The sequence below is a fragment of the Macrobrachium nipponense genome, chromosome 2 (assembly GCF_015104395.2).
Source record: "Macrobrachium nipponense isolate FS-2020 chromosome 2, ASM1510439v2, whole genome shotgun sequence".
NCBI classification, from domain to species: Eukaryota; Metazoa; Arthropoda; class Malacostraca; order Decapoda; family Palaemonidae; genus Macrobrachium; species Macrobrachium nipponense.
Genome location: NC_087201.1, coordinates 97,113,030 through 97,140,529, shown reverse-complemented (window position 1 = coordinate 97,140,529; position 27,500 = coordinate 97,113,030). Strand labels below are relative to the sequence as shown.

Below are 27,500 nucleotides of genomic sequence, written 5' to 3'. Positions count from 1 at the left end.
ACTTGGCATATGCAGGAGCAAGATTAGTAGCAGAACTGATGGGGATACGAACACCAACACCACCAGCACAACCAACCCAACAGAAACCAAAACAGCAACCTCCTTGGAAAAGGTGCCTGGAAAAACAAATCATGGTGATGAGATCTGACTTGAGTAAACTGAAAGAGATGGCAGAAAAAAGGCTAAGAAGCAAGAAAACAAGGGAGGAACTCAACGAGAAATACAAAGTACAAGAGAGGGGACTAAACAACACAATAGAAGATGCAAAACAGAGGCTTAAGGCCAAAGCACATAAGATCCAACGGTACATGAACAGGAATAAGGGATACCAACAGAACAAACTATTCGGAACTAACCAGAAAAGACTATACAGCCAACTAAGAGGGGAAGACAACCACCAAGAAATTCCTGAAGCCGAACCAAGTAAGAGACTCTGGGAAAACATAAGGAGCAATCCAGTATCACACAACAAACATGCAACATGGCTCCAGGAAGTCAAGGAAGAAGAAACATGGAGAATAAAACAAAGATTCACAGAGATCATGACAGACACAGTCTGACACCAACTAAAGCCAGTAACTACAGGCCTATCACCTGCCTACCAATAATGTGGAAGTTACTAACAGGTATCATCAGTGAAAGGCTATACAACTACCTAGAGGAGACAAACACCATCCCCCACCAACAGAAAGGCTGCAGAAGGAAGTGTAGGGGCACAAAAGACCAGCTCCTGATAGACAAAATGGTAATGAAGAACAGTAGGAGAAGGAAAACCAACCTAAGCATGGCATGGATAGACTATAAGAAAGCCTTCGACACGATACCACACACATGACTAATAGAATGCCTGAAAATATATGGGGCAGAGGAAAACACCAACAGCTTCCTCAAAAATACAATGTGCAACTGGAATACAATACTTACAAGCTCTGGAATAAGACTAGCAGAGGTTAATATCAGGAGAGGGATCTTCCAGGGAGACTCACTGTCCTCACTACTCTTCGTAGTAGCCATGATTCCCATGACAAAAGTACTACAGAAGATGGATGCTGGGTACCAACTCAAGAAAAGAGGCAACAGAATTAACCATCTGATGTTCATGGATGACATCAAGCTGTATGGTAAGAGCATCAAGGAAATAGATACCCTAATCCAGACTGTAAGGATTGTATCTGGGGACATCACGGATGGAGTTTGGAATACAAAAATGCGCCTTAGTCAACATACAAAAGGGCAAAGTAACAAGAACTGAAGGGATAAAGCTACCAGATGGGAGCAACATCAAACACATAGATGAGACTGGATACAAATACCTGGAAATAATGGAAGGAGGGGATATAAAACACCAAGAGATGAAGGACACGATCAGGAAAGAATATATGCAGAGACTCAAGGCGACACTCAAGTCAAAACTCAACGCCGGAAATATGATAAAAGCCATAAACACATGGGCAGTGCCAGTAATCAGATACAGCGCAGGAATAGTGGAATGGACGAAGGCAGAACTCCGCAGCATAGATCAGAAAACCAGGAAACATATGACAATACACAAAGCACTACACCCAAGAGCAAATATGGACAGACTATACATAACATGAAAGGAAGAAGGGAGAGGACTACTAAGCATAGAGGACTGCGTCAACATCGAGAACAGAGCACTGGGGCAATATCTGAAAACCAGTGAAGACGAGTGGCTAAAGAGTGCATGGGAAGAAGGACTAATAAAAATAGACGAAGACCCAGAAATATACAAAGACAGGAGAATGACAAACAGACCAAAGGACTGGGAAAACAAACCAATGCACGGACAATACATGAGACAGACTAAAGAACTAGCCAGCGATGACACGTGGCAATGGCTACAGAGGGGAGAGCTAAAGAAGGAAACTGAAGGAATGATAACAGCGGCACAAGATCAGGCCCTAAGAACCAGATATGTTCAAAGAACGATAGACGGAAATAACATCTCTCCCATAAGTAGGAAGTGCAATACGAAAAATGAAACCATAAACCACATAGCAAGCGAATGTCCGGCACTTGCACAGAACCAGTACAAAAAGAGGCATGATTCAGTGGCAAAAGCCCTCCACTGGAGCCTGTGCAACAAACCAGCTACCTTGCAGTAATAAGTGGTACGAACACCAACCTGAAGGAGTGATAGAGAACGATCAGGCAAAGATCCTCTGGGACTATGGTATCAGAACAGATAGGGTGATACGTGCAATAGACCAGACGTGACGTTGATTGACAAAATCAAGAAGAAAGTTTCACTCATTGATGTCGCAATACCATGGGACACCAGAGTTGAAGAGAAAGAGAGAGAAAAAATGGATAAGTATCAAGATCTGAAAATAGAAATAAGAAGGATATGGGATATGCCAGTGGAAAACGTACCCATAATCATAGGAGCACTAGGCACGATCCCAAGATCCCTGAAAAGGAATCTAGAAAAACTAGAGGCTGAAGTAGCTCCAGGACTCATGCAAAAGAGTGTGATCCTAGAAACGGCGCACATAGTAAGAAAAGTGATGGACTCCTAAGGAGGCAGGATGCAACCCGGAACCCCACACTATAAATACCACCCGGTCAAATTGGAGGACTGTGATAGAGCAAAAAAATAAATTAATTAAAAAAAAAAAATAATAATAATAATAATAGTGGGGCAATATCTGAAAACCAGTGAAGACGAGTGGCTCAAGAGTGCATGGGAAGATGGACTGATAAAAGTAGACGAAGACTTAGAAATATACAGACAGAGAATGACAAACAGAACAGAGGAATGGCACAACAAACCAATGCACGGACAAAACATGAGACAGACTAAAGAACTAGCCAGCGATGACACATGGCAATGGCTACTAAGGCGAGAGCTCAAGAAGGAAACTGAAGGAATGATAACAGTGGCACAAGATCAGGCCCTAAGAACCAGATATGTTCAAAGAACATCTCTCCCATATGTAGGAAGTGCAATACAAAAAATGAGACCATAAACCACATATCATTGGAGCCTGTGCAAGAAACACCAGCTACCTTGCAGTAATAAGTGGTCCGAGCAACAACCTGAAGGCAAGATAGAAAACGATCAGGCAAAGACCTCTGGGACTATGGTATCAGAACAGATTGGGTGATACATGCAAATAGACCAGACGTGACGTTGAATGACAAAATCAAGAGGAAAGTATCACTCATTGATGTTGCAATACCATGGGACACCAGAATTGAAGAGAAAGAAAGGGAAAGTATGGAACAATGACCTTGAAAGTAGACATTGAAAAACTCCTTACTTATCTAAGAAAAGAGAAACTTTGATATCTACAAGGTTCCAGGTGAAGAAAATTCCTCTAGAATGGCACCCTCAGCAATATACACAAACTGCTACTTCTGACACAGGGCCACGGACGTTTTCCACTTGATTAAGGATAGAACCTGTGATATCTTTGAAAATCCCCTCATTGGGAGGAGATTGTTGAGCATCTCCAAATGGTTAACTGTGAGACACAGAAGAATAACAGAGACATCTACTGAGAAATCTAGAAAGTTAAAAAAATCATTGCTCTGAGGCTACTAGGGTTCTACCGGAATCACTAAGCAATTCTTGAACTTGAAATTTGCTCAATACTTCCTTGGAGTAGAGAGAGGGGGAAGGCCTATAAGTCTGAATCAGGTCAAACTTAAAGAAATACATCCTCTTCTCAAGCCTGAGGGCCTGAAAGGAGTAGTAATCAAATGGTTGTTCCTGTTCATCTGCATGCTAGTAAGTCTACATTTGAGCGCTCCTCTAATCCCAGAGCAAGTGTCGAACTTGCGGATGTAATGGTCACTATGTACACAGTGGATAAGAGAATTCAAAGGAAGGAGACCTAAGCCTCTGAGCTGTTAAGATATATGGGTATCCAACAGTCAGACTATTGAGCTAAAATATAGTGCAAAGATTCATTGCACAGGAGGAAGTTAAAGAGCTATATTTGTTCAAATAACAAACTAAGGTAGCCACCTAGATGTGTAAGTTACCATTCCTCTCTTCCCTCGCTAAAGAGAGGAAGGGTTTGCTACAGAAAGGTATATCCATGTAGAATATAAAATACTCTAACAGTAAGGCTACTTCACTTACCTGAATCCAACCCACTACATCGTATGATGGATCAATCTTCTTACAGCCTGTAGGTAGAGATGAAATGGAAAAAGGGGGGCAAAAAGATACAAACTGTCCCACTAGGGGCACTGGCTGAGCTACACAACTTGAGCAGCCACTACCGGACCCAAGGAAAAAGTGTCCACGGACCTGTGGGTAACGTCCCAAGGGAAGACAGAAGTGAAAGTGGTTTGGCGAAACCAAGAACCAGCATTCAAAATCCTATGAACAGATTAGTTCTTAAATGCCAAGGAGAAGCTTAGTCCTCTAATGTCATGTGCTCTTGCATGCACAGTACTGGCAGTAGAAACTGATGAGGACAAGTAGGCATGCTCAATCACTTCACATAGCCAAAAAGAAATGCTATTTTTAGACAATTCTTTCTTGTTCTGGCCAGTACTAACAAAAAGTCTGGCACCACGGTCTGAGGTGTCGAGTCCTTTTTAAGGATGGACAAGGAGGCAACCTGTCATCATGAACTGAGGGGTTCTGAGTTTTAGCAATGAATTCTGGGAAAAATTTCAAGGCTACTGTTGTTGCTCTGTGAGAAGAGCCTCTTGCTCGCAGGAGATAGATAGTCACCAGTCATGAAGAGATAAGGATCCTACCGACTGATGATATCTCGCTACATGAGGTTGACAGAGACTGTGCCATAGGGGGATTTCTCTCGGAACCGCTGAGAACAGAGAGAGTAGATCCGAAAATCATTCTGCTTAAGACCACAAAGGAGCTACTATGGTCATCCTGAGATTCTGAGAAATCCTTCCTCTGTTCAGGATATGAAAGATCAGGCAAAACAGGGGGAAAAGTGTAGATGTCCAGATTGTCCCAGGGATGTTGAAGGCATCCTCTGCCATGGCGAAGAAATCTGGAAGTACTGAACAATACACCTCTAGCTTTCTGTTTATCCTTGTCGTAAAGAGGTCTATTGCTAGTCTCCCCCATAGATGAAAAAGCCTGTCCGCTATCTCCTGATGCAGAGACCACTCCATCCATAGGACCTATCCCCAACAACTTAGCTTGTCGGCCACTACACTCCTCTTGCCTGGAATGTACCTGGCTATGAGGTCTACTGAGCTGTCAATGGTCCACTGATGTAACTGGATTGTTATCAAGTGAAGTTGGCACAACCCTAGCGCACCCCCACCCCTCCTTTGTTCACATAAGCTATCACTGTACTAGTGTTGTCCGCCACCAGGACAATGGAGTACATCATCCTTTCTTGAAGCTCCTGAAGTGCTAGGAAGGTTACTTTCAACTCTAGCACACTGATGTGAAGTTACCCACTGTCAAGTCTTCAGTGTTCAACTACCACAGGAGGTCGCTTCTTACTTCTGTCGACAGAGGGACCTCTCTGCAGCCGAGAAAAGTTCCCAGCTGGAGACCAAATTCTTTCAGCTTCCACTGTAGGGATCGAAGATGTGGACAGCCATGAGGAACCAGCTTCTTCAGTGATGTCAAAATACCTAAGATTACTTGCCATTGCCGAGCTGATTGTTTCCATTTGGACAGGAAGGGGCGAGCCACTGTCCTGAACTTCTCAATCCTTAGATCTGATGAGAAGACTCTTGACAAGAAGGCTGTATCTATGATCACTCCCAGGTAAAAAAATTCTTTGACAGGGCTGAAGATTGGACTCTTCCAAATTTATCATGATGCCTAAGCCACAAAAAAACTGGAGAAGATGGTCCCTGTCTCGAATTATCTTTCTCCGAAAATTTGCTAAAACCAGTCAATCATCAAGATATCTTAGGAGGCGAATCCCCTGAGCATGAACCCATGTTGACACTAGGGTGAAAACTTGTGAACACCTGGGGAGCTGCTTTCGGTCCAAAGCAAAGGACTTTGAACTGGAACACCAGTTCAAAGTTTTCTAAGTCTGAAGCGAAGAAACTCCTGGTAGGAGGGATGGAAAGGGATCTGGAAGTAAGTGTCCTTCAAATCTATAGTAAGCATGTACAGCTGACCCCCCGTATTCGAGGGGGATGCGTACAGACTGCCCCATAAATAGTTAAGATACTTAACCCTTTAACACCGATTGGACGTATGAAACGTCTACGAAAATTGTCTGTTGGGTGCTGAACAGACGTACGAAATGTTGAGAAAAAATTTTTTTTTTTTTAATTCGCGGAAAAATAGTTATAGGCCTACTAGGTGAAAACTTTTAAATCACGCACCTTGGGGGATGCTGGGAGTTCACGGATCAAGCTGTTGTTTTGTTTACAATCGTTACGCAGGCGCGCAAGCGTGAATTTCTTTCCTCTCGCACTAAAAGCATCAGCGACACATCTCAGGAATTATTTTGTCACTTTGACATAATTTTTGCACCATTTTACATTAACCGTTACATAGAGTTTTATATACATAAATGTGCGCAATTTCATGTAGAATACAACAAAAAACAATTCATGGTTGTAGCTTTTATCAGTTTTGAAATATTTTCATATTAATAACAATAAGTGCCAAAATTTCAACCTTCGGTCAACTTTGACTCTACCGAAATGGTCGAAAAACGCAATTGTAAGCTAAAACTATTATATTCTAGTAATATTCAATCATTTACCTTTATTTTGCAACAAATTGGAAGTCTCTAGCACAATATTTAGATTTATGGTGAATTTATGAAAAAACTTTTTCCATATGTCCACACGGTAACTCTTCCGAAAAAATCAGATATTTTTTCGTCTGATTGTCGTAATGTTTGCACAGTTTTATATTAGCCGTTAAATAAAGTTTTATATATGGCAATGTGCGCAATTTCATGTAGAATACAACAAAAAGCAACCCATAGTTGTAGCTTTTATCAGTTTTGAAATATTTTCATATAAATAACGATAAGTGCCAAAATTTCAACCTTCTGTCAACTTTGACTCGACCGAAATGGTATACGTAAGTCTCTAGCACAATATTTCGATTTATGGTGAATTTTAGAAAATAAAACCTTTTTCTTACGTCCCAGCGGTAACAGCCAAAAAAATCAAATTTTTTCATCTGATTGTTGTAATGTTTGCAGAGTTTTATATTAGCCGTTAAATAAAATTTTATATATGAAAATATGTGCAATTTCATGTAGAATACAACAATAAACAACCCATGGTTGTAGCTTTCATCAGTTTTGAAATATTTTCATATAAATAACAATAAGTGCCAAAATTTCAACCTTCAGTCAACTTTGACTCGACCGAAATGGTCGAAAAACGCAATTGTAAGCTAAAACTCTTACATTCCAGTAATATTCAATCATTTACCTTTATTTTGCATGAAATTAGAAGTCTCTAGCACAATATTTTGATTTATAGTGAATTTATGAAAAAAAAAAAAAAATTTTCCTTACATCCCCTCGGTAACTCTTCAGAAAAAAACCAGAATTTTGTTCGTCCGATTGTCGTCATGTTTCGACCATATTAAATTAGCCGTTACATAAAGTTTTTTTATGAAAATGTGCGCAATTTCATGTAGAATACAACTAAAAACAACCCATGGTTGTAGCTTTTATCAGTTTTGAAATATTTTCATATAAATAATGATAAGTGACAAAATTTCAACCTTCAGTCAACTTTGACTCGGCAGAGATGGTAAAAAAATGCAATTGTAAGCTAAAACTATTACATTCTCGTAATATTCAATTATTTAACTTTATTTTGCAACAAATTGGAAGTCTCTAGCACAATATTAGGTTTATGGTGAATTTATGAAAACAACTTTTTCCTTACGTCCGCGCGGTAACTCTTCCGAAAAACATAAATTTTTTTGTCCGATTGTCATAATGTTTGCACCATTTTAAATTAGCCGTTACATAAAGTTTTATATATGAAAATGTGCGTAATTTTATGTAGAATACAACAACAAACAACCCATGGTTGTAGCTTTTATCAGTTTTGAAATATTTTTTGTATAAATAACGATACAGAAAAAATTTGACCTTCGGTCAACTTTAACTCGACCAAAATGGTCGACAACTGCAATTTAAGCTACAACACTTACAGTCTAGTAATATTCAATCAATTACCTTCACTTTGCAACAATGGGAAGTCTCTACAACAATATTTCGATTTATGGTGAATTTTTGAACACAGCTTTTTTTTATGTCCGCGCGTTACGAATTCATGCATCATATTGTGATAATATTTTCTGTGTGTTGCTTTGATCGTTTTACAATTTGTTATATACCAAAATATTCTTAATTTAGTGTACAATGCAACAAAAAAATAATTAACTCATTAGCTTTACCCGTTTTGCTCACAGCGCGATTTGCATACAATTATATATGAAATTTTTTTTGCGCTGTCATATATTCCAATATTTATATATGATAATGATATTTTTTTCATTTCTAATGGTTGCATACTAAACTTCAGGCAATGACAAAAAAAGGAGCCAAAAATGAACTCTTCATCTTGAAAATTAAGCGTGCTGTGATTTTTTGAAAAAAAAACTTTTCCCCGCTTTGGCGCTCACTCGTGAACGCCGCCGGCATACGGGAGACACTTTCGGAAATACTGGCTCGCTATTTAAGGGTTAATACCCCCTCCAAAAATGCTTATAACTACCTATCTTGAAAGTTCAAATACCAAATTTATACCTTAGATAATATCCTACATCAAATATACCTTCCATCATTATCTTATTACTGTACTAATCTTTGAAATTATTTTATTAGTATAATTTCAGTCTCATCTTAAACATTATTACCCTTAAAGATGTATACATATATACATCTAATCCTTCCAGCCAAAACAGAGAGAGGGAGAGTTACTACTATGACATCTTGTACTGGGAAAGAGCGAGAGAGATATTTTTCTCTTTAATCACTCAGGAATGTTAATCTATTTCTCTTTACTAATGACTGACAACAACAAGAATTTATGATTGTTTTTTCTTCCAAAGATGTATTACCTTTACTATTCATTTTTAAAACACTAAGAACACACACAAACAGTGTGGCTATGTGTTCATACCAACTGGTTAAAGAGACTCAAATTAGCAGTACATATCTTTTCCAGAGAGAGAGAGAGAGAGAGAGAGAGAGAGAGAGAGAGAGAGAGAGAGAGAGAGAGAGAGAGAGAGAGAGAGAGAATATTTTTCAGTATGTACATCTTTTGACCACCAAGTCAACAACACTGACCCACTAAGTTAGCAACAGTGAGTCCATCCAACCCTCGCTGTCAGGTTTCTTGACATTTCCAACAGGTTCACCCTCTCCCACTCTCTCCTAGTCTCTCAACAAAAGATGAGGGATGATAAGTATTTCTTTAAAATTTTACATAATTCATTAATTTATAGACTAAAATCTTACTAATTCACTATAGTATTTTCTTTAAAGAATTAATACTTTTTTGTTTACATTAATACTAATACTATTTGAAAGTTAGTAAATCATTTATTTATCATACAAAAAACATACATCTCAGAGAGAGAGAGAGAGAGAGAGAGAGAGAGAGGAGAGAGAGAGAGAGAGAGAGAGAGAGGAGAGAGAGGAGAGAGAGGAGGGAGAGAAGAGAGGAGATGGAGAAATTATTTTATTGTTTAATTAATGTTATTCAACTTAGTAAAGTATTAATCAATCATATTAATATTTGAAAATTAGTAAATCATTTTTGTATCATAAAAATGTATTTAGTTATGAAAACAACATCAAAATACACTAATTAGTGAATATAGACAGAAAAGTCCGCAAGTTGCCGAATTCTCTGCAAATATTTTATGGATAAGTTCGACAGAAATCCGTGACTAGGCGAGTCTGCAAATAGTGAAAACACAGATACAGGGGGTTAACTATAGTCATCATTTCTGACAGCTGCTAGGACTGTATGAGGAGTCTCCATCCTGAGCTTTGTCTTCCAGATGATGACTAGGAAAACTCGGCTGTAGAAACCTGGGGAAGGACGCTTGAATTGCTTTACTGCTCCCTTCATCATCATCTTCCTCCCTTCTTCTTGGAGAGTTAGGTGCTTTGGAGAGCCCTGGGCATAAGCAAGGTGAAATAGAGGATGATCAGAGAAGCGAGATCGAAAGGTAATATAAATCTAACTGTAGGACGTCTACCACCCAAGGCTCTGCACCACAAAGAGATGGACATAAAAACCCTGTGTTGGTGTTATTGATTTCCTCTACGGCTTTCTTTTGAGTAAACAATTTCCCCCAAAAGGCCAAATGACTCTTTCAGCCTCTTGAGTAAGCCGTCAGTGCGATGGGAGAAGTGACTAATAGGTAATGGGTTTTTCAGGAACGGGATAGAGTAGCCCTACATAAGAACCTTGATGATCCACGGCTCAGCTCCTCGGATCAGCTACTTTTCCCAAACTCTATGAGTCTGGCTCCTACTGGCACATGAGGGACTTCACTTTCACTTTCAATTTTGGGCACTGTCTTGGTTGAGCCCTTCTTAATGGACCTTGCTGTGATTGTACATTGGAACATGTCCTGAATTGAGGTCTGAGTCTATTTCCAAAAAGGGTTGCTGCTGGATGGGACAGACCGTATTGGGAGCAAAGGCAGGCGAATCTTTGGAACACTGGGAGGAATGAGCCAACAGATCCTATGTCAACTTCTGATGGTCAGACGCAATTCCTTAACAGTGCCTGAAGGAACAGTGATGTTGGTCCAGGGGAGAAAATAACAGAGCCAATTTATGCATCTTAGTAACTCTCTTAGTAGTAAAGGGAAATCAAAGCTCTCTTTTCTCATATAATCCCTGTGTCTGAATGACTCCCTTAGTAATAAAGAAGCATCAGAACTCTCTCTTTTTAAGTACCCCCAAAGTGAAAAGAGAGGAAAGCTCTATCGAGCCATACCTAATGGCCTTGTCTTACAGGACAAGACTCCAAGCCAGTCCGAGGCGATGTATCCTGTTTATGCTTGGAAGTAGACAATCTTCTTAGCCCGGATCCATTCAAGTTAGTAAAAACTTAAAAAAAACCTTGAAGATATTCTTAACAAGATGGTCTAGCTCCACCAACGAGAGCACATAGTGTAAAAATGTCTATGAGAACAGAGAAGTCCCCTTGGGAGGAGGCAGTAACTCCCAAAGAAGGAGCTTGCCCAGTGACGAAGGATAAACATCTTTGAACTAAGTGAGAGGGAGGAATGGCAAAAGCTTTCCCTTGCTCCTCTTTAGCTAAAAGCAAAACTCCCATCTCCTTGAGAAACTTCTGGAGGATGAAAAAAACGATCATCTTGAGGAGTCTAGTCCTGTTGTCCAGATGACACCTCATTAAAAAAGTTGAGGCAAGCAAGACCGGGGCAGCTGGAGTGAAAAAGGAGGGACGTTTGCCAATTAAACTGAAGAAGAGCTACACTGGAAGAAGTCTTGGAAGCAGCGGGATCTTTCTTCAACAAGCTCATTATTTTAACTAATTGTCAATTAATAGACTCTTCTTGAAGCAGTGTCGAGCAAAGTCTATGAGAACAGATAGGTCCCCTTGGGAGGAGGCAGCGACTCCCTAATGAGCTTCCCCTTGAGAAACTTCTGGAGGACAAAGGAAGAACCATCTTGAGGAGTTTAGTCTTGTCGACCAAATGAATCCTCATTAAAAAAGTTGAGGCAATTGAGACCGGGGCAGCTGCGGCAAAAAAGGAGGGAAGTTCGCCAAAAGAACTAAAGTAGAGCTGCACTGGAAGAAGTCTTGGAAGCAGAGGGAGCTTTCTTAAACAAGCTCATTATTTTAACTAATTGTCACTTAATAGGAGCCAATGATGGTCCATCTTTTTCTAAAGGTAACAACTGAAGTGGAGAAACACATCTGGGAGTGGGCGTTTGGTGCTCAGAAGCAGGTGTGCCGTGATAGATTTAGCATACGTAATTTCATACAGTATTTAGCATTAAATGGCCAATGAGATCTAGTAACACTGTGCTGGGCACTCAGGAGCAGGTGCTGTGTCCCATATAGCTACAGCGTAACTATAAGAAGGCTGTGGGCTAATGCTGGCCTTCTTATATCACCTGACTGGACTTGGATCTGAATGCCAACCCACATCATCTGAAGGGTCTAAAGTGACCTAGAAGAATCCAGGAATTGTTTCCTGTGCCTGCTGTCTGTGTCGGAACCATCGGAAGTGATGCTACCGCAGGTCTGCCATTCGTACAATAATTATTGTACATGTATGATTAAACAGCCTCTGGTATGACGTACGATACCTTCTCCAACCGTCATGCATTTTATGAGATAATTCTGGGATTTGAGCTTTTCTGGGACTATTGATTATAAAACATTTTCATCAAGATTCAATGTTTTGTTGATAAAGATTTTACCATTTATTATATGCCACCATCATATTAATGTAGAGCATAGTGTAGAGGTAAAATATACAATAATTTTTCACATGAATACATTATGTTTTTACGATAATTTTGAAGAATCGGTACAATATATTGTTGCACTCCCAAATAGATGCCTTTCAATGTCTGTCCGTCTGTCTGTCTGTTGACACCTGTGATAGTGCAACAGGCTCGACTGAGGGAGCGACTAACCGTGGGCAAACACCAACAGCCTCCCTTGGACTTTCAGTATACCTTCTCCCAAGTTTAGGGGAGTATGACAGGGACTTTGGTCAAGGAGAACTGACGGGACAGATAGCCGCCTCCCCCACTTGCACTGCACTTTTTATTGGTGAACAATTTATCAACAATCGCACAAGTGATTCACCCAACTCAGCCACTGTACTTACTAATAGACCTTTATTCTTTTCACTCCTAGATTCGAGACTGGCAATGGCAAAAGGGTCGGAAGCAAGGGTGCCAGGCATGGGAGTAGGTGGATGAAAAGTAGTAGGACAAGGATTAGGAGAAAAGTTGGGTATAGTAGTACATATAAAGAATAGCAAGCAAACTTCTAACCTAGATTTGGGATTCTTTCTATGCTACATGACTGTCTCTCAACTCTATAGGCTGCTTTCCTCTTCCCATCACTGTCTAACTTGTCTACGTGAGATCTGAGAACTTTCCACTTTCTCTCATCCCAGTCAAGACATTCACCACAAGTTTTCTCCCTACTGCACTCCTGTCCTCTACACTTACTGCAAACTGTATGTAAATCATAGCAAGATTTATTCAATCTGGTCTTACAACCTTTGTTAAGATAGCAAAGGCTAGAAGAACAAGAATAAAACATAATATGAAATCCTGATCCTAAACACTACATAATAAGCTAATCAAGGCTTGAAGACTAATCAAAATAAAGTGATACTACTTCACCAAAGTCCAGTCAAGACAACTGAAAAGCGAGAAAAAAGCAGCTGCATGGTGCCAATGTACAATGCACCGTGGCAGAAACACAACTGAACTAACCGGCTGGTTGTTTCTCCCGGGTGCTCTGATAGAGGGCCGAGCATATCACCTATACAAAACAATTGAATCACTACGTGAATTTAAAAAAAAAAGGCTGCTGCACAAGTAGAAACCTTAGCTATGAAATTACTTGGTAAGGTACTTATATGAAATTACATTTTCTTGAACCACTTTACAATAAACAAAACACTACACTACACTAACCATTGCGTATGCTGTGATGTTTCACCACTACAGATGTTGATGGTTTCTTTCTGCTTTCATAATCAGATAGCATAAATTCCACCCAACCCTTTGTGATTTCACAGCCTGAAGCGGGAGCCTTCATGATGAACTTTCTTATAGCCACTCAATAAATACTTGGTATAATCTGAAACCAATAACAAATTATTTATTGGTATTTACATATCATTAATTGTAAACAAAATCTGGGGCTGAATCAACTAAAATTACAGTATGTATACATTGTGGTAATCAACATCATTGGCAAAGACGTAATGTAGCTTTTCAAGAAAATCTGTTACTTTCCTATAGAAAATACTGACAACCAGGAACATTAGAATTTGACGTAGTTTTCCTACTCTCTCCATAGATAATTTTTGTTCATACTTGTTATTGTAAAAGTCAAGCAGTACATTACTTTGTATTGTGTAATTCAATACAATATATCAAGTTCATAGGAAACAAAAATTGATTTATACCTGAAGTGTAATTCAGAACAAACCAAAAATAAATGTTGTGTGAAATATGATATTGTTATGATACAAAGTTTGTTCATACTTACCTGGCAGATATATATATAGCTGTATTCTTCGAAGTCCGACAGAATTTCAAAACTTACGACACACGCAGTGGTCGGCCAGGTGGTTAGTACCCATTCCCGCCGCTGGAAGGCAGGTATCAGGGACCATTCCCATTTTCTATTCAGATTTTCTAGTGCCACTGTCCCCTGAGGGGAGGTGGGTGGGTACTTGATTATATACTTGATTATATATATCTGCCAGGTAAGTATGAACAAACTTTATTGTATCATAACAATATCATTTTGTTCATGAGACTTACCTGTCAGATATATATATATAGCTGAATCCCACCTTTGGAGGTAGGAAGGGACAGAATAGAATGATTTAGGAAGCAAATTGCATGCAGATGATTGATATCTTGGTTCCATACCTGTTAGCATAGCTGACTTCGTGATTACTGTCACCCAAGTCGGCTTTTGCTTTACTAGTCTCCAGCAAGGTAGTGACCTGTATAGCTGGTGAGTTATAGATGATCTGTCAACGGGAGCGTGACCACAATGTGACTAGACCATATTGACCATACTATGAGGGCTAAGAAGTAATATATATCACCAACTGACCAACCTAGCCAAAGTTAAGGATGTTTAACTAAAGCTAAGAATTGAGAAGTCCGCCACTGGCGGCCGGGCCGACCCAATAACTATAATTTACAGCTCTTCCTAACCATTTTCTACAGGATAGGATGAGTGGTACTTCTTGCCCCCAAGATTGTGTCAGCGGACACGTATGGCCCTAGAGAGCAGCAGATCAGCAGATCTCATATGTCGTCTTCACATCCCGCAAGTAGTGTGAAGTGAACACAGAGTTGCTTCGCTAAAACGTGGCACTCAGGATGTTACTGAGTGCCATGCTCTTCTGAAATGCCTCCGAGGCCGCACCCTCACCTCGTGAGCATTCACTTTAAAAGGTTTTAAAACCTTGTCCAAACATGATGAATGAGCCTCTTTGAAAGAGCTCCTTAAAAGGACGCCAGGGCGTTCTTTGACATGGGCAAGTCTGGTCTTTTTACGGAACACCGCAGATTGTCCGAAGGATCTCGACTTTCTTTTTAGTTTTACCTAGATAAAACTTGAGAGCCCTGACAGGGCACAGGACTCTCTCTGGCTCTTTCCCAATAAATTGTGACATCCCCTTGGTCTCCTAGCTCCTGGGCCAAGGGTTAGACGGGTTTTCATTCTTAGCCAAGAACGAAGGGCTTAGAGAACACCCCGCCTTATGTCCTCTAAAGCCAATATGTCCGCTGATGGCCTAAACCCCACTAACCCTCTTTGTCGTAGCTAGAGTGGTTAGAAAAATTAGCCTTTCTGGTCATGTACTTTAAGTTTGCAGAAAGAGAGGTTTGAAAGGCTTCGACATCAGGAACTTCCAGCCTACGTCTAAGTTCCATGCCGGAAGCTTCGATTTAGACAGTTTCAAGATTTCAACAGACCTCAAAGATCATGAAGGGCTTTGTTGTTTGACAGATCCAAATCTCTGAGTCTAAAGGCCGTCGATAACATACTTCTATATTCTTTAATAGTTAGAACTGCCAGCTTATCCACATTCCTCAGACGGAAAGGGAAGACGGCAATCTAATTCACAGAGGTCGAGGTGGAGGAAAAGCCATTCTTCCTGCACCATCTTCAGAAAACGGCCCACTCCTACTGGTACACTGCAAGATAGAAAGCTCTTCTTTGCCTTGGCAATCGCACTTGCCACTAGTCTTGAAAAGCCTCTCGCTCTGGTCAACTTCTCGATAGTCTGAACGTAGTCAGACTCAGAGCGTAGAGGTTTTGTTGTACCTCTCGAAGTGAGGCTGTTAAGAGTAGACCAACTCTCTCGGGAAGGGTCCTGGAAAGTGCGCTAGGAAGGACACGACCTCTGTGAACCAGTCTCTCGAAGGCCAACATGGGGCAATCCGCGTCATCCTCGCTTCCTCTGACACCGCAAATTATCTCATTACTTCTCCTAAGAGTTTGAATAGGGGAAAAGAGACTAAACATCCATCCCCTTTCAATTCCATAGGATGGTGTCTATTGCTACCGCTCCCGGATCGAGAACAAGGGAGCAGTCTAGAGGAAGCCTCTTCATCTTCAACATTGCGAAGAGATCTATCAAAGGACGCCCCTAATCCCCACGGACGTTCTGCAATCCTGCAACGAACCTCTTGAGGATCGTTACGTTCCGTGTCTGTGCTCATAACAGGCTCTCTCTCATTAACTCGAACAGGGACCAAGAGAGTGTTTCTCGATACTTCTTGGGATATGCTAGAGCTGTGGAATTATCCGAGTTGATCTGGACCACTCGGCCAAAACTCGTTCTTTGAAGAACTGGAGAGCCAACCTAATTGCTTCCAATTCTTTTAGATTTTGTGCCAGGACATCTGTTCCCCTCTCCAGATGCCTGGCACCTACTCTCTATCACCTTAGGTGACTGTTGACCGACTGAGAGATGTTCAGAATCACTTCCAGATCTTCGATGATATTTCAGTTTTCCGGCAGGAAAAACTGGAGAGGTCTGAATTGCAGTCTCTTCAGGGAAACAAACTTCTCCAACGAGGAAATGGTCCCCAGCAGAATCATCCCTTCCCTCACCGAGCATGTTTCCTTCCCCAATAAGGCTGCGCTTTGCCTAAGCAGGTGTGCATTATTCTAGAGCTATGCCGCGGTAGACTCGTACGGAATTCTGTTACAGTGCGGTAAACAGAACCAAAAAGGTCTAAGAAATATCTCTGTTGAAAAAATTCTTGCAAAGCGAAGGCGATGTTTATTCATGCATGCGAGAATTCCCCTCAACCTGAGGCTAAAGTCCGTGATTGTAGGGCAGAGATACGGTTAGTCAGTCAATCCTGCAGGAGAGAGAGACGTAACCGACCGCACATGACAGAGAACCAGCTGGAACTGAGCTGCTCAACAGCGACAGCAGCCTACGTTCGCCGTCTCACACTATTCCACCTGAGTTGCGAGCTATTCCATTCTACGATGGAATAGGTTTATCATCATCGAGCAGAAAGAAACTCTCAAGCAGGTATATTTAAACTAAACAGATTTCGCTAAATACAGAAGCTGAGTTGGTGTTGTCGTAACAATACCTTAAATATCTAAAAAGGGAAACCGGAAACTCCCGGAAGGTTGCAGGGATTACCGATTAAATGCAATTAGAATAATAGTCCTCTCGGTTGCCATCCGTAGGGATAACCACGGTATGTGTATATAACTTGAACCATACAATCGCTTAATAGTAATATGACGCGAAGGTAAAATACGTAGAGTATTGTAGTCACTTGGACAGCTACCTCCCTACTACATTCTTTCCTCGATGAGGAAGAGAGGGAATGGAGATCGACTGTCTTCGTTCTCTTAGCCAAGAGAAGGAATTAGCATTAGTCGAAGGAGAGCCTCAAGTTAGAACTGAGAACCGAAGAGGACAGCTCGGCTTCTTATGTTATTGGACAGAAGACTTCATGGACGTAGTCTACAAGTCTGTTTCCCCTAAGAGCCTCAGCGAGGTAGTGACCTATGAATGAGGGTTCTTCTGAATCTTGTCAATGAGAGCTTACCTGATTACGTGATATGTTATTGGAATCTTTGTCAATGTGAACTAACCCATTTACATGATAAAGAGTTTTATATTTCGTCAATGGAGGCTTACCCCCTTCCCTGACAAAACGTTCAGTATCTTGTCAATGGGGGGAACCCACTCATATGACCGAAAGTAATCGAGTAATTTGAGCATATAGACTTCCCGATTCCCGTAGAAATCGAGGAAGGAGCCTTATTCCTGCTTGAAGACTTGGCTTACGGCAGGTAGGACCCGAAGGTTCCTCTTCCGCAGCGCAATCCTGAACGCAGAAGAGGCGTTTTTTTACCCCGAAAACTGCTTTAAGTTTACTAGTCTCCTTCTAGACGCCAGCTCATCAGAACCAACCTGACTACCTTATTCATGCAGGTTGGATGGTTTTTCGAGAGAAAGAGAGTCAGGGCTCTGAGACTGCAGGTCTAGGGCTCCGAAACACCAAACTAGGAGTTAAAAGTCTCCTTCGTCCTGAACAGCCTTTTCAGATGGTGATGTAGATCTGAAAGTGTCTAGGAAACCTTAGCAGAGGACAGGAGAGACCTCCTCGGTGCGTCAACCAGGCTGGCAAAGTCACCTTGGGCAGAGGAGGGAGCTCTCAGTCCGACGTCCTCCCCTTTCTCATACCAAATACCTGCCTTGCCGTTAAGTCTTGACGGAGGCAAGGCAAAAGAGGTCTTGCCTTGTGCTTTCTTCGACTCCATCCAGTCATGGACCTTCTTAAACGCTCTCTTGGTCGAAAGAGAAGTCCTCATTTTTACGAATCCTGGAGTCTTGCTGGATTTCGAAGAGGATAACTGAGAAGGAGGAGAGCCAGGGGCCGAGGGTTGGAATTTATCTCCAAACGAAGCACAGAGTAAGTGGGCCAAGACTTGGTAGTCAGAAGACGCTGACATTGAAGGTTGTTCTTCGTTTGCTTCCTCCGACGAGCTGCTCACTTCTCCCTCTTCTGCAGGAGCGGCAGACGAGACCAACAAAGGGAGAGGTATAAGGCCTTTAGGGCCAAGTTTCAATAAGGAGCGTTGCTGAGAAGACGAGTTCAGAGTACAAGGTTGTGCGTCTTCCAAAACAGCCTCAGCAGGTTCAGGCGCAGAAGCGAAAGCTTCATGAAGAGCGTCTAGATGGGAGTCACGACGAACGTCCTGTAGTCGGCAAGTGTCTTGAGAAGCGTCATGCTGGGCGTCCTGACGAGCGTCCAGAAAAGCGGCACGCTGGGCATCCTGACGAGCGTCCAGAAAAGCGTCACGCTGGGCGTCCTGACGAGCGTCCAGAAAAGCGTCACGCTGGGTGTCCTGACGAGCGTCCAGAAAAGTGTCACGATGGGCGTCCTGACGAGTGTCCAGATAAGCGTCATGCTGGGCGTCCTGACGAGCAGCTCGTGACGAAGCCAAATGCAAAGCGTCCAGCTTAGCAGCCTAAGAAGCGTCCAGCTTCGCTGCCGAAATAGCATCATGCTTGGTAGCAGACGGAGCGTCCCTCAGGGACGAGCGAGGGGCGTCTTGGCGAGCTGCTTGACTAAGCGAAGCAGCTTGCACGACGTCAAGCTTAGCACCTTGAACAACATCCTGCTTAGCAGCAGAGCGAACGTCACGTTCCTCATACGGAGCGTCACGAAGAGAGGAGAGGGGAGCGTCTTGGGGAGCAGGAAAACAATCCTTGCTACAAGTGAACCGATGTTCCTTTCTCTCGACAGAAGAACGTTTGGGGAGACGTTCCTCGCGCCCTCTAGACAACCTCTGAGGAGCCGCACGAAATCCAGAGGACGACGAAACAGGAGAAAGAGACGAGCGAAGAGAAGGCGAGGGGGACTGTCTGAACCTCTTGATAGGCAGTCTATCATCCTTCCTCCGACGACGCGGCTCTGCCTCTCTCTCGGCAAGCAACGAAGCAAGTTGTTGCTGCATTGAAAGGATGATCTTCTTTGTCGGAGAAGACTCCTTCTCAGAGGAAGGGCTGATCCTGTGAGAAGACGAGGGGCGAGGGGACGCCTTCTTCCTTCTCACAGGGACCGCAACAGTTCTATTCCTGGAGCGACTGGGGCGCTCAAAAGCGTCATCATCGGATGACGTCCTGGTCTTCTTCTGAGGAGGAAAGGCAGCAAAACTCTCCGGAGACGACCGCAAAGCAGCAGAAGAGAAAGGACGTGAAGCGTCCTCCTCTCTGAGACCAAAGACGACGGCCGCCTGTGCGACATCTTTCGTCTTTGTTCTCTTCTGTGGTGGAAAGTCATCAAAATGTTCAGGCGACGATTGCAACGCATGACGAGAGAGAGAGGACATGAAGCGTCCTCTTCTATAAGCTTCTGTTTAGAGGGCGAGTGTCCTTCCAAGAGCTCCAACCCCTGCACGGGGAGGACGCCTCGGAGGACGAGAAGCAATCCTTTAGGATTCGTGCACGTGCACGATCTTTGGTAGCCTGGGAAGCGTCTTCAGGTCCTGCCGAAGGAACGCCAGATCGGTGGGGAGTCCCCGTAACCCTCCTTTCGGCTTTCGACTTGCCCATTCCGATTCCTGGGAGTCCGGCAGAGGTCCAGGCCTAGAGGCATTATAGGGCCGATCTGACGCCCCCTCCACAACACTAGGGGCACTAACAACCTCACTACACTCACAACACTGATTGGAGAGAGAGCACTTTAGATTCCAAGATAGATGGAATCCACAATAACAGAAAGGGCATTACCTCTCGCAGACACGACCTCAAGGCCCGTAGGCCATACCACAGAGTTAGGCAAAATAAAGTCTACAGGAGGTTAGTAGGTTCATTACCCTGACTTCTGTTTACTGATGCAGTTTTGGAGGAAGACCTCCTGATTCTATCACGTTCTAATTTGCGTACATACGAATCATACGTCTTCCCTTCGGAATCAGGCAAACATCACTCTTATATTGATCTTTCAATAAAGAAACATAAAAGTATATTAATACTCATTTCTATATATATACTTAATATAAATTTAATATATTAATAAATTAAGAAAAATGTGGAACGCTTCACGTTAATCTTCTCTTCCAATTTTAGTATATGTACTGCCGAAGCAAGTACTACATCTCATGCATACCCAGTGAGGATCTACCGAAGGTTTCGGTAGCCTCACCTTACCCCTTGCAGACAACAAACTCTGAAACTAGCCGACCTAGATTCAGACATCTTATGCAAAGAATAATCAAATTCAAATCAATTTATGATAGCGTATGCCTAGCCACAATCCAAGTCAATAAACCAAAAGACAATTAGGATACTTAAGCGGCAATGAAGTTTCAAAATCCTAAGACAGAGGTACTGAAAACAGGTGTTAACAGTACTGGCAACAGAGAAAATCTGAATAGAAAATGGGAATGGTTCCTGATACCTGCCTCCCAGCGGCGGGAATGGGTACTAACCACCTGGACGACCACTGCGTGTGTCGTAAGTTTTGAAATTCTGTCGGACTTCGGAGAATACAGCTATATATATATCTGACAGGTAAGTTTCATGAATAAAAATAACTTTTTAGAATCTATTTATACTTAGAAAAGTGAGCTACAGGAACTTTTCACCGGGCGACACAGGTCTTCCCCCAGAAATAGATTTTTCCTTCGTCAAAATCCCTTAAGCAGTCATTCTGCTGAAAATTAAAAGATGTTACTTAGTGAAAATCTCCACACAGTACATGTCTCACATTACCTATAATACATAATTTAAGTATGTAGTGTAATACTGATTGTGGAAGTTGTACTGTTTTGCTACCTACACTTGTGCAGTGATTAATTTCTAAAAGTTGCCCAGTAAACAGAAAAGTCACCTTTCTCTTTCTTAGAAAACTACATCTGACCATCCCAATCTGGGAGATAATATGCTACCCTATAATAGTATCCTCAACAGATTCAAAATCTTTCTCTAACTCACAGGAACATTAGATTTCCTTTTAATAAAATATGTTAAGCACAGAGGTATGGAGATAGTAGCCCTAATTCAGTAACACCATAATCTTCCATTAATTGCTCCTGACTTAGTAATACTGTATCGCCAAATGTTATGCTAGGACACCACCCTCAAATAAAAGACAACAACTTCTTGATCATTAACACTTCTATCAGTGCTACTCTTTTCATTGTATCTGTCTCAGATTGACTGTGAATAAGTATTAAATTGCACTAAATGGCAAAAGTGAATAAAATTGCACAGACCTGGGAACCAAAGTAGTCACTAGTTGATTCTAAAATGTGCTTGCACCAGTGTTACATAGATAAAATTTGGGGAAAAATATTCTGGCATCAGCTATTATGAATGGTGCCTGGCATCAGGGACACCATGCAGTCAGTGTTATAAACTTATTTGTTCCTACAAAAATATTCAACATCACCTACGTCAGAGGTCATCTCCCTTGGGTGACCAATACGTAGTTGAAACCCACCTGGCAATGCCATGTTCCCAGTTACGTTGTGAGTAGGGGAGTCACACTTCTGTAACTTTTTCAGTCTGAGATATGAATGAGATACGGCCCCGAGCCTGAGCAATGAGCTGAGGATGTTCCTCTCCCTGATACTTGTCGCCCTGAACTCCTTACAAAAATGAAATTTCTGGGCTCAGCCGTGTCGCTCCGTGAAATGTGTCCTCTTTAGCACTATTTTTAGTAAAATATTGCTATAATACCAGAGAACTGCTAAATTGGACATGTCAGAAGTCTCTGACTCGCTCACCTAAATAAAAGGTGTCGGTATAAAACTGGGGCGAGTGTTAAACACTACCACAGCAACCCCTCCAATTAGCCTTTTCCTCATCAAAAGACCCTAAATACGGGGAGCCGACCCATAGGTCACACCTAGCTACCCTGTTGAAGGAGTCTGTGACGTCATTCTTATCGATAGCCTCCCAGCGTTTGAACACTTGATTTAAGCTATCTGTTCCTTTTCATTGATTTCGTTATTCTTTATCGTTATGGATCGTCAATCTGCCACTTCACCCAAGTTAAGTACTGGTTCGCCCTTTTTTAATATTTAGGGAATGATTTTGCCTTTCGTTTTGCCTTTATTTAGGGTTTTGTTAGGCGTCTCTTTTCCGTAGCGAGCGGCGGCGAGTCGCCATTTCGTCGTTCCCTTGTTTTGTACCAGTTTCGAGTAGGTTTCCTTCCTACTCGTAACTTGTGATATTTCATTATATATATATATACTCGTACTTGTGATATTTCAGTATATTTTTATTTATGTCTTGGGTGGCAGTATTTTTGTCGATCTTGTTTTCATTTATGTTTTGTTATTTTCATTAATTCCATGTTTTTCACGGGGGTCTGCGTTCGCACACGTTTCCTTTGTTACGTGCTTCGCTGTATTTCCACCGTCCCCCCCCCCTTTTTATTTATTTTTTAGTTTGGTATATTTCATTCAAGAAATTTCCCCTTTTTTCTTTTCGTCAGCTTGCCGTTTCTTTTCGTTTTGTCAGTAGGCAAGTAGTTTTTTCCATTTTGCGCCCACCGTTATCGAGTGGCCTTCATTCGTTTTATATTTTACGACATTTTATTTTTCATTATCGCCCCCCGTGTTAAAGCATGATTTTCTTTTAGCTTTAAGTAATTCATTTATTTTGTCTATATATATGTTGGATGTTCGGTCGGCTAGCCTATATAGGCTATGCCTGCGTTTTCCTCGTGATCCTTTATTCACGAGGATACGCTGGTCACGTGATCGTCTCCCCATCAGCCCTCCCTCCCACCCCCTCACGTAGGGCCCCCACCCCAGTAGTGGGTGCTCCTCGCCCTGGTTGTCGCTGATGGCCGTTCCCATCAGCAGGAGGAGGGGGTGTACAGGGTCCTCCAGGACCTCAGGTTGGTGGGTGTCGCTTCTTAGCCGAGTTGATGGTCGCACTGCGTATTCAGCCTCGGCTTCCGTGGATTTGTTGCGCTCTGCTTCTTTCAGCTCCCGGAGCTTACATCCATCCGCCTAAAACATTCCCTCTCCGCATAAGGCGGATTTAGATTCCGGCTTCTCCGGTAGTCGTTGAGGGTTATGTTTACGGGAGTTACTCTTCCGTAGGCGGAGATATTATATTTGTTATTTTAGTTTTCATTATTTTTATCATTATTTTTATTTTCTTTTGCCACGGAACTTTCGAGTTCATGTGGCCGTCCCGGGTTATTCCGTGTACCCCCCACCCCAGGTCATACAGCTCCGGGTGGTTTTATTTCTTACACAGTCCCCGGGACGTAAATATATGAATATATACATATTTTTTATATTTTTCAGTCCGGAATGCTCCGGCATATAATACTTATATTATAATTATCCTAATAAGTTTGTGCAATTGTTCTTATATATTATTGCACTTACAGGTCACTCAGTGTCTGGCTGCCGGCTGTAGTGCTGCTATGCAAGATCCGTGCGGCCATGACGTTTGTCGGGGCCACGCCCCTTGCGCAGTGTTGCTTACTGATTCCGTGGTCTGGCATCACGAAAACTGCTATGCCTGCTACGACTTGGTACAACAGGCTACCTCTTCGGTAAGCTACCGCACTGCTTGTTCTATGTATATTGTGATGTAATTATATTACACTACTTGTAACAAAAAAAAAATAATAATAATTTAATTAATAAATAAAATAGATAAAAAAAAAAATTAAATTAAATAAAATGTAATGAAATTAAATAAATGAACAATAAAAATTTCTTTAAACTAAATTACATTGATTAATGAACTATTATAAGCATACTGTTCAAGGAACTTACAGTATTGACACATTCCTTGCATTACAGGCTGAGCAATCTATTAAGGAGGCTGCACTCTCCGCCCTCAAGATCTGGGTTGGAGGGTTTGGACGGAACGTAGGGAAGGCTAAGCCGTATATTCTGTCCCAAGATATGGCGACTGTGATCTTCCCAGCCGGGAAATCTGCCGGATACGTTGACCCAAAAGTAGCGGCACCGATTATCAAATCAATCCAAGACTCAGTTATGGAACAGCAAGAGGCAGAATTGCCGGACCTTGGCTTGGAAGAAGTCTCACTTGAAGTGGTTGAGGATTTGCCCGTTACACTAGATATGGGTACAGGTAACAGTGTTAATGAGGCTAGCTTAGTTGGTCACTGGGGTCTTTCCTCGAGTGACTCTGATTCTTCCTCTCCCTCTACTTCCAATTCCTTCATGGGTTTCACAGGAAGGTTGACCCCTACCAGGTCGCATTCCTTCTCTGTGATTCCTAAAATAAAGAAAAAACCTTCAGGAAAAACCTTGCTTAAAGGCAGATCAGAGATAAAGCCAAGGCCTGGGCAGGCACCACAGGTTCATACACATATTAAACCCAGAATGAAGTCTTTCTCTAAACCTTCAAATCCAAGGTCTCATGAAGGGAATTCTTCCTATTGCCCCACAAGTCCCATTCCTTCAACGTCTAGGGATCGGATACCTCATAAGGTACCGCAGGAGGGGCAGGAGGATTCTCCTTTAGTTGCCCAAGACCAGTTCAATACGAATATTCTACATCAGGTCAATAGCCTTGGTAGCTTAGTCAGCTCAGTTGCAGCAAGGTTTGAAGAGGTGTTTAAGAGGTTAGGTGCACAGGACTCCCTGATTGCAGGTCTCAGAAAGGAGTCGGCAGTTCCGGCACCTTCTAGTAGCTTGGTGCAAGCTCAGAGCATGCCTGACGGGTCCGCGCTCCCTCCGTTCCACCCTGGTAATCCTTGGAGGGTGGCGAACTTCGCTCCGTTTGTCAACGGGATGTTAACTATAGAAGGTTGTGGCACACGTAGACTCGAGGATTTAGAGTTCTTCCCCGAAGGGTTACAGCCTCCATTTATAAGTTATGTTAGGCTTACGGAGGCAGCTCTAGTTAGAGAGGATAAGGTCCCCAAGGAGACTGTTATCCTATCTAGAGATCAGGCTCAGCAAACATGGATACAGAGCCTAGAAGAGTGGAACTGCTCAAATACTAGAGTAACAGCATTTAAAAGCCCTTTCACAATGCTTACAACTGATGACGAGAACCCTTTACCTTTTACATCAAAGGTAGCTGAACTTACCCTCCAGGCAGTGACTCGGGAAGAGCCCATGCCCCAGCTTAGGGAGACAGATCCCACATCATTGCTACTCCCAGGTAAGGAGGATTTGTGGGAGGATTTGCCGGCTACATTCTCGGTAGGCAAGCTGAAGCCAGATTGTGCAATCACTTTGTTTAGTGAGCGCCTTCCTAAGCTGTCAGACCCACTGATCCAAGCAGAATTTTATGCTAAGACACGCCTCGCTAGGTCTCTTAACCCTTTGAATACGACTGGGTCGTATACGATACATTTCCTAAGATATCCCAGAACACGAGTGTATCGTATACGGTCACTGGCAATTTCCTTTCATGTGGAAGACTGATGATTGAACTATTGGCCTGTTTTTTTTTTTGATATGGTTACAATCTGCCAGTTGTCATACTGTGAATTCATATAAATGTGTGCATTTCCCTAAAATTCATTATTTTTCATCAATATGTCGTAGGAGGAGGAGTCAAGCGTACGACATCTTCGAGCTTGACCGCCGGCAGATCGAGAGAAGAGCTCTCGATGACGATAATTATTTTGTAGACTTTCTTGGTTAATTTTCTAGATATGAAAATGAATGGGATTTAGAAGGCAATTAAATGTATAATTATACGCCTGGTGCAAGAGACAGTGATGAAATTTCAACCGACAGTAAAAATAACGAAAATCTGCTACCTAACGAAAGAAGTCGGATACAGCGACTGCGAGTTGACTCAGGTGATGTGGGAGTGGGTTGCCAGTAAGTTCCAGCACCGAGATTTCATATTTGACGGCAGTGGCAGGGCATTACGTCAAGATGTAATACGAATGAAAATTCAAAGGAAGTACTCCGAAGTAGATCATGTTTTTCAATTTTTCGATAACGACTTTATGTGGCTGACTATTAGAGAAACAAACCATTAGAAAGATTCCTTGTTGATTACAATTGGAGATGCAGTACCAAAATATATGCGAAAGTTTGCCCAGGTTACTGTGAACGAAATGGTACGCTTCCTGTGTGTGATTATGATCATGTCGCATCTAAGTAAACGTCGCATCGTTGATTACTTGATTACGCTTGAGGCAAACTAGACAAAAGGAGAATGAGAAGGCTGATGGCAAGGGACAGATTTCATCGAATTCTAGCTCTACATTTCGTTGACAATTCACAAGGGAAAAAACATTTCGTTGATAATTCACAGGAGAGACCCAGATAAAAATGAAATAAAATAGATAAATAAACTAGTGTTCGTCAATGTGCGCGTAGCTAAAAATCAGGGAAAACAATTTCAATCTTTCCAAGATTTATGCATAGATGAAAGTTTGATGGTATGGAAGGGAAGGCTTCGTTTCAGCAAAATATTCCAAATAAAAGAAGTCGATTTGGAGTGAAAATATTGGAACTTTGTGATGCCCAAAGGCTTGTATTCTCGATTTTATAATAATCTACAGACATATTGGTAGATGAAAACCTAGGCGTAATCTGGTTTCTGCGGTAAAAGCATTTATGTCTACGGTAATTCTCGGGTAAAACATGTGACATGTAAACACGATTGTTACCTACCCACATTCACCAGGATCAATATTATAAACCACTTATGACCAAAATATATAATTGTGTAGTGTATGCAGAGCTTTCGTGGCATCTAGATATATAAGTACATACCTTTATACATACATACAAATATGCATGCATGCATGCAAACATACATACAAGCGTCCAAACAAATAAATAATTAAATAAATAAAAAAATA

General features: G+C 41.9%; 1 protein-coding gene across 5 annotated transcripts in view; it reads right to left on the bottom strand.

Moving 5' to 3' along the window:
• LOC135220819 (uncharacterized) overlaps positions 1-27,500 on the bottom strand; it is a 106,486-nt gene that overhangs the window by 25,343 nt on the left and 53,643 nt on the right. For 3 of the 5 annotated variants that reach the window (XM_064258358.1, XM_064258359.1, XM_064258354.1), the window contains one exon: positions 13,623-13,788. In XM_064258358.1, coding sequence (XP_064114428.1) covers positions 13,623-13,746 — 124 coding nt within the window. In that variant the 5' untranslated portion in view covers positions 13,747-13,788. Of the gene's footprint in view, positions 1-13,622; positions 13,789-21,279; positions 21,378-27,500 lie in introns of all 5 variants that reach the window. The other 2 variants (XM_064258355.1, XM_064258357.1) reach the window with 2 other exon arrangements.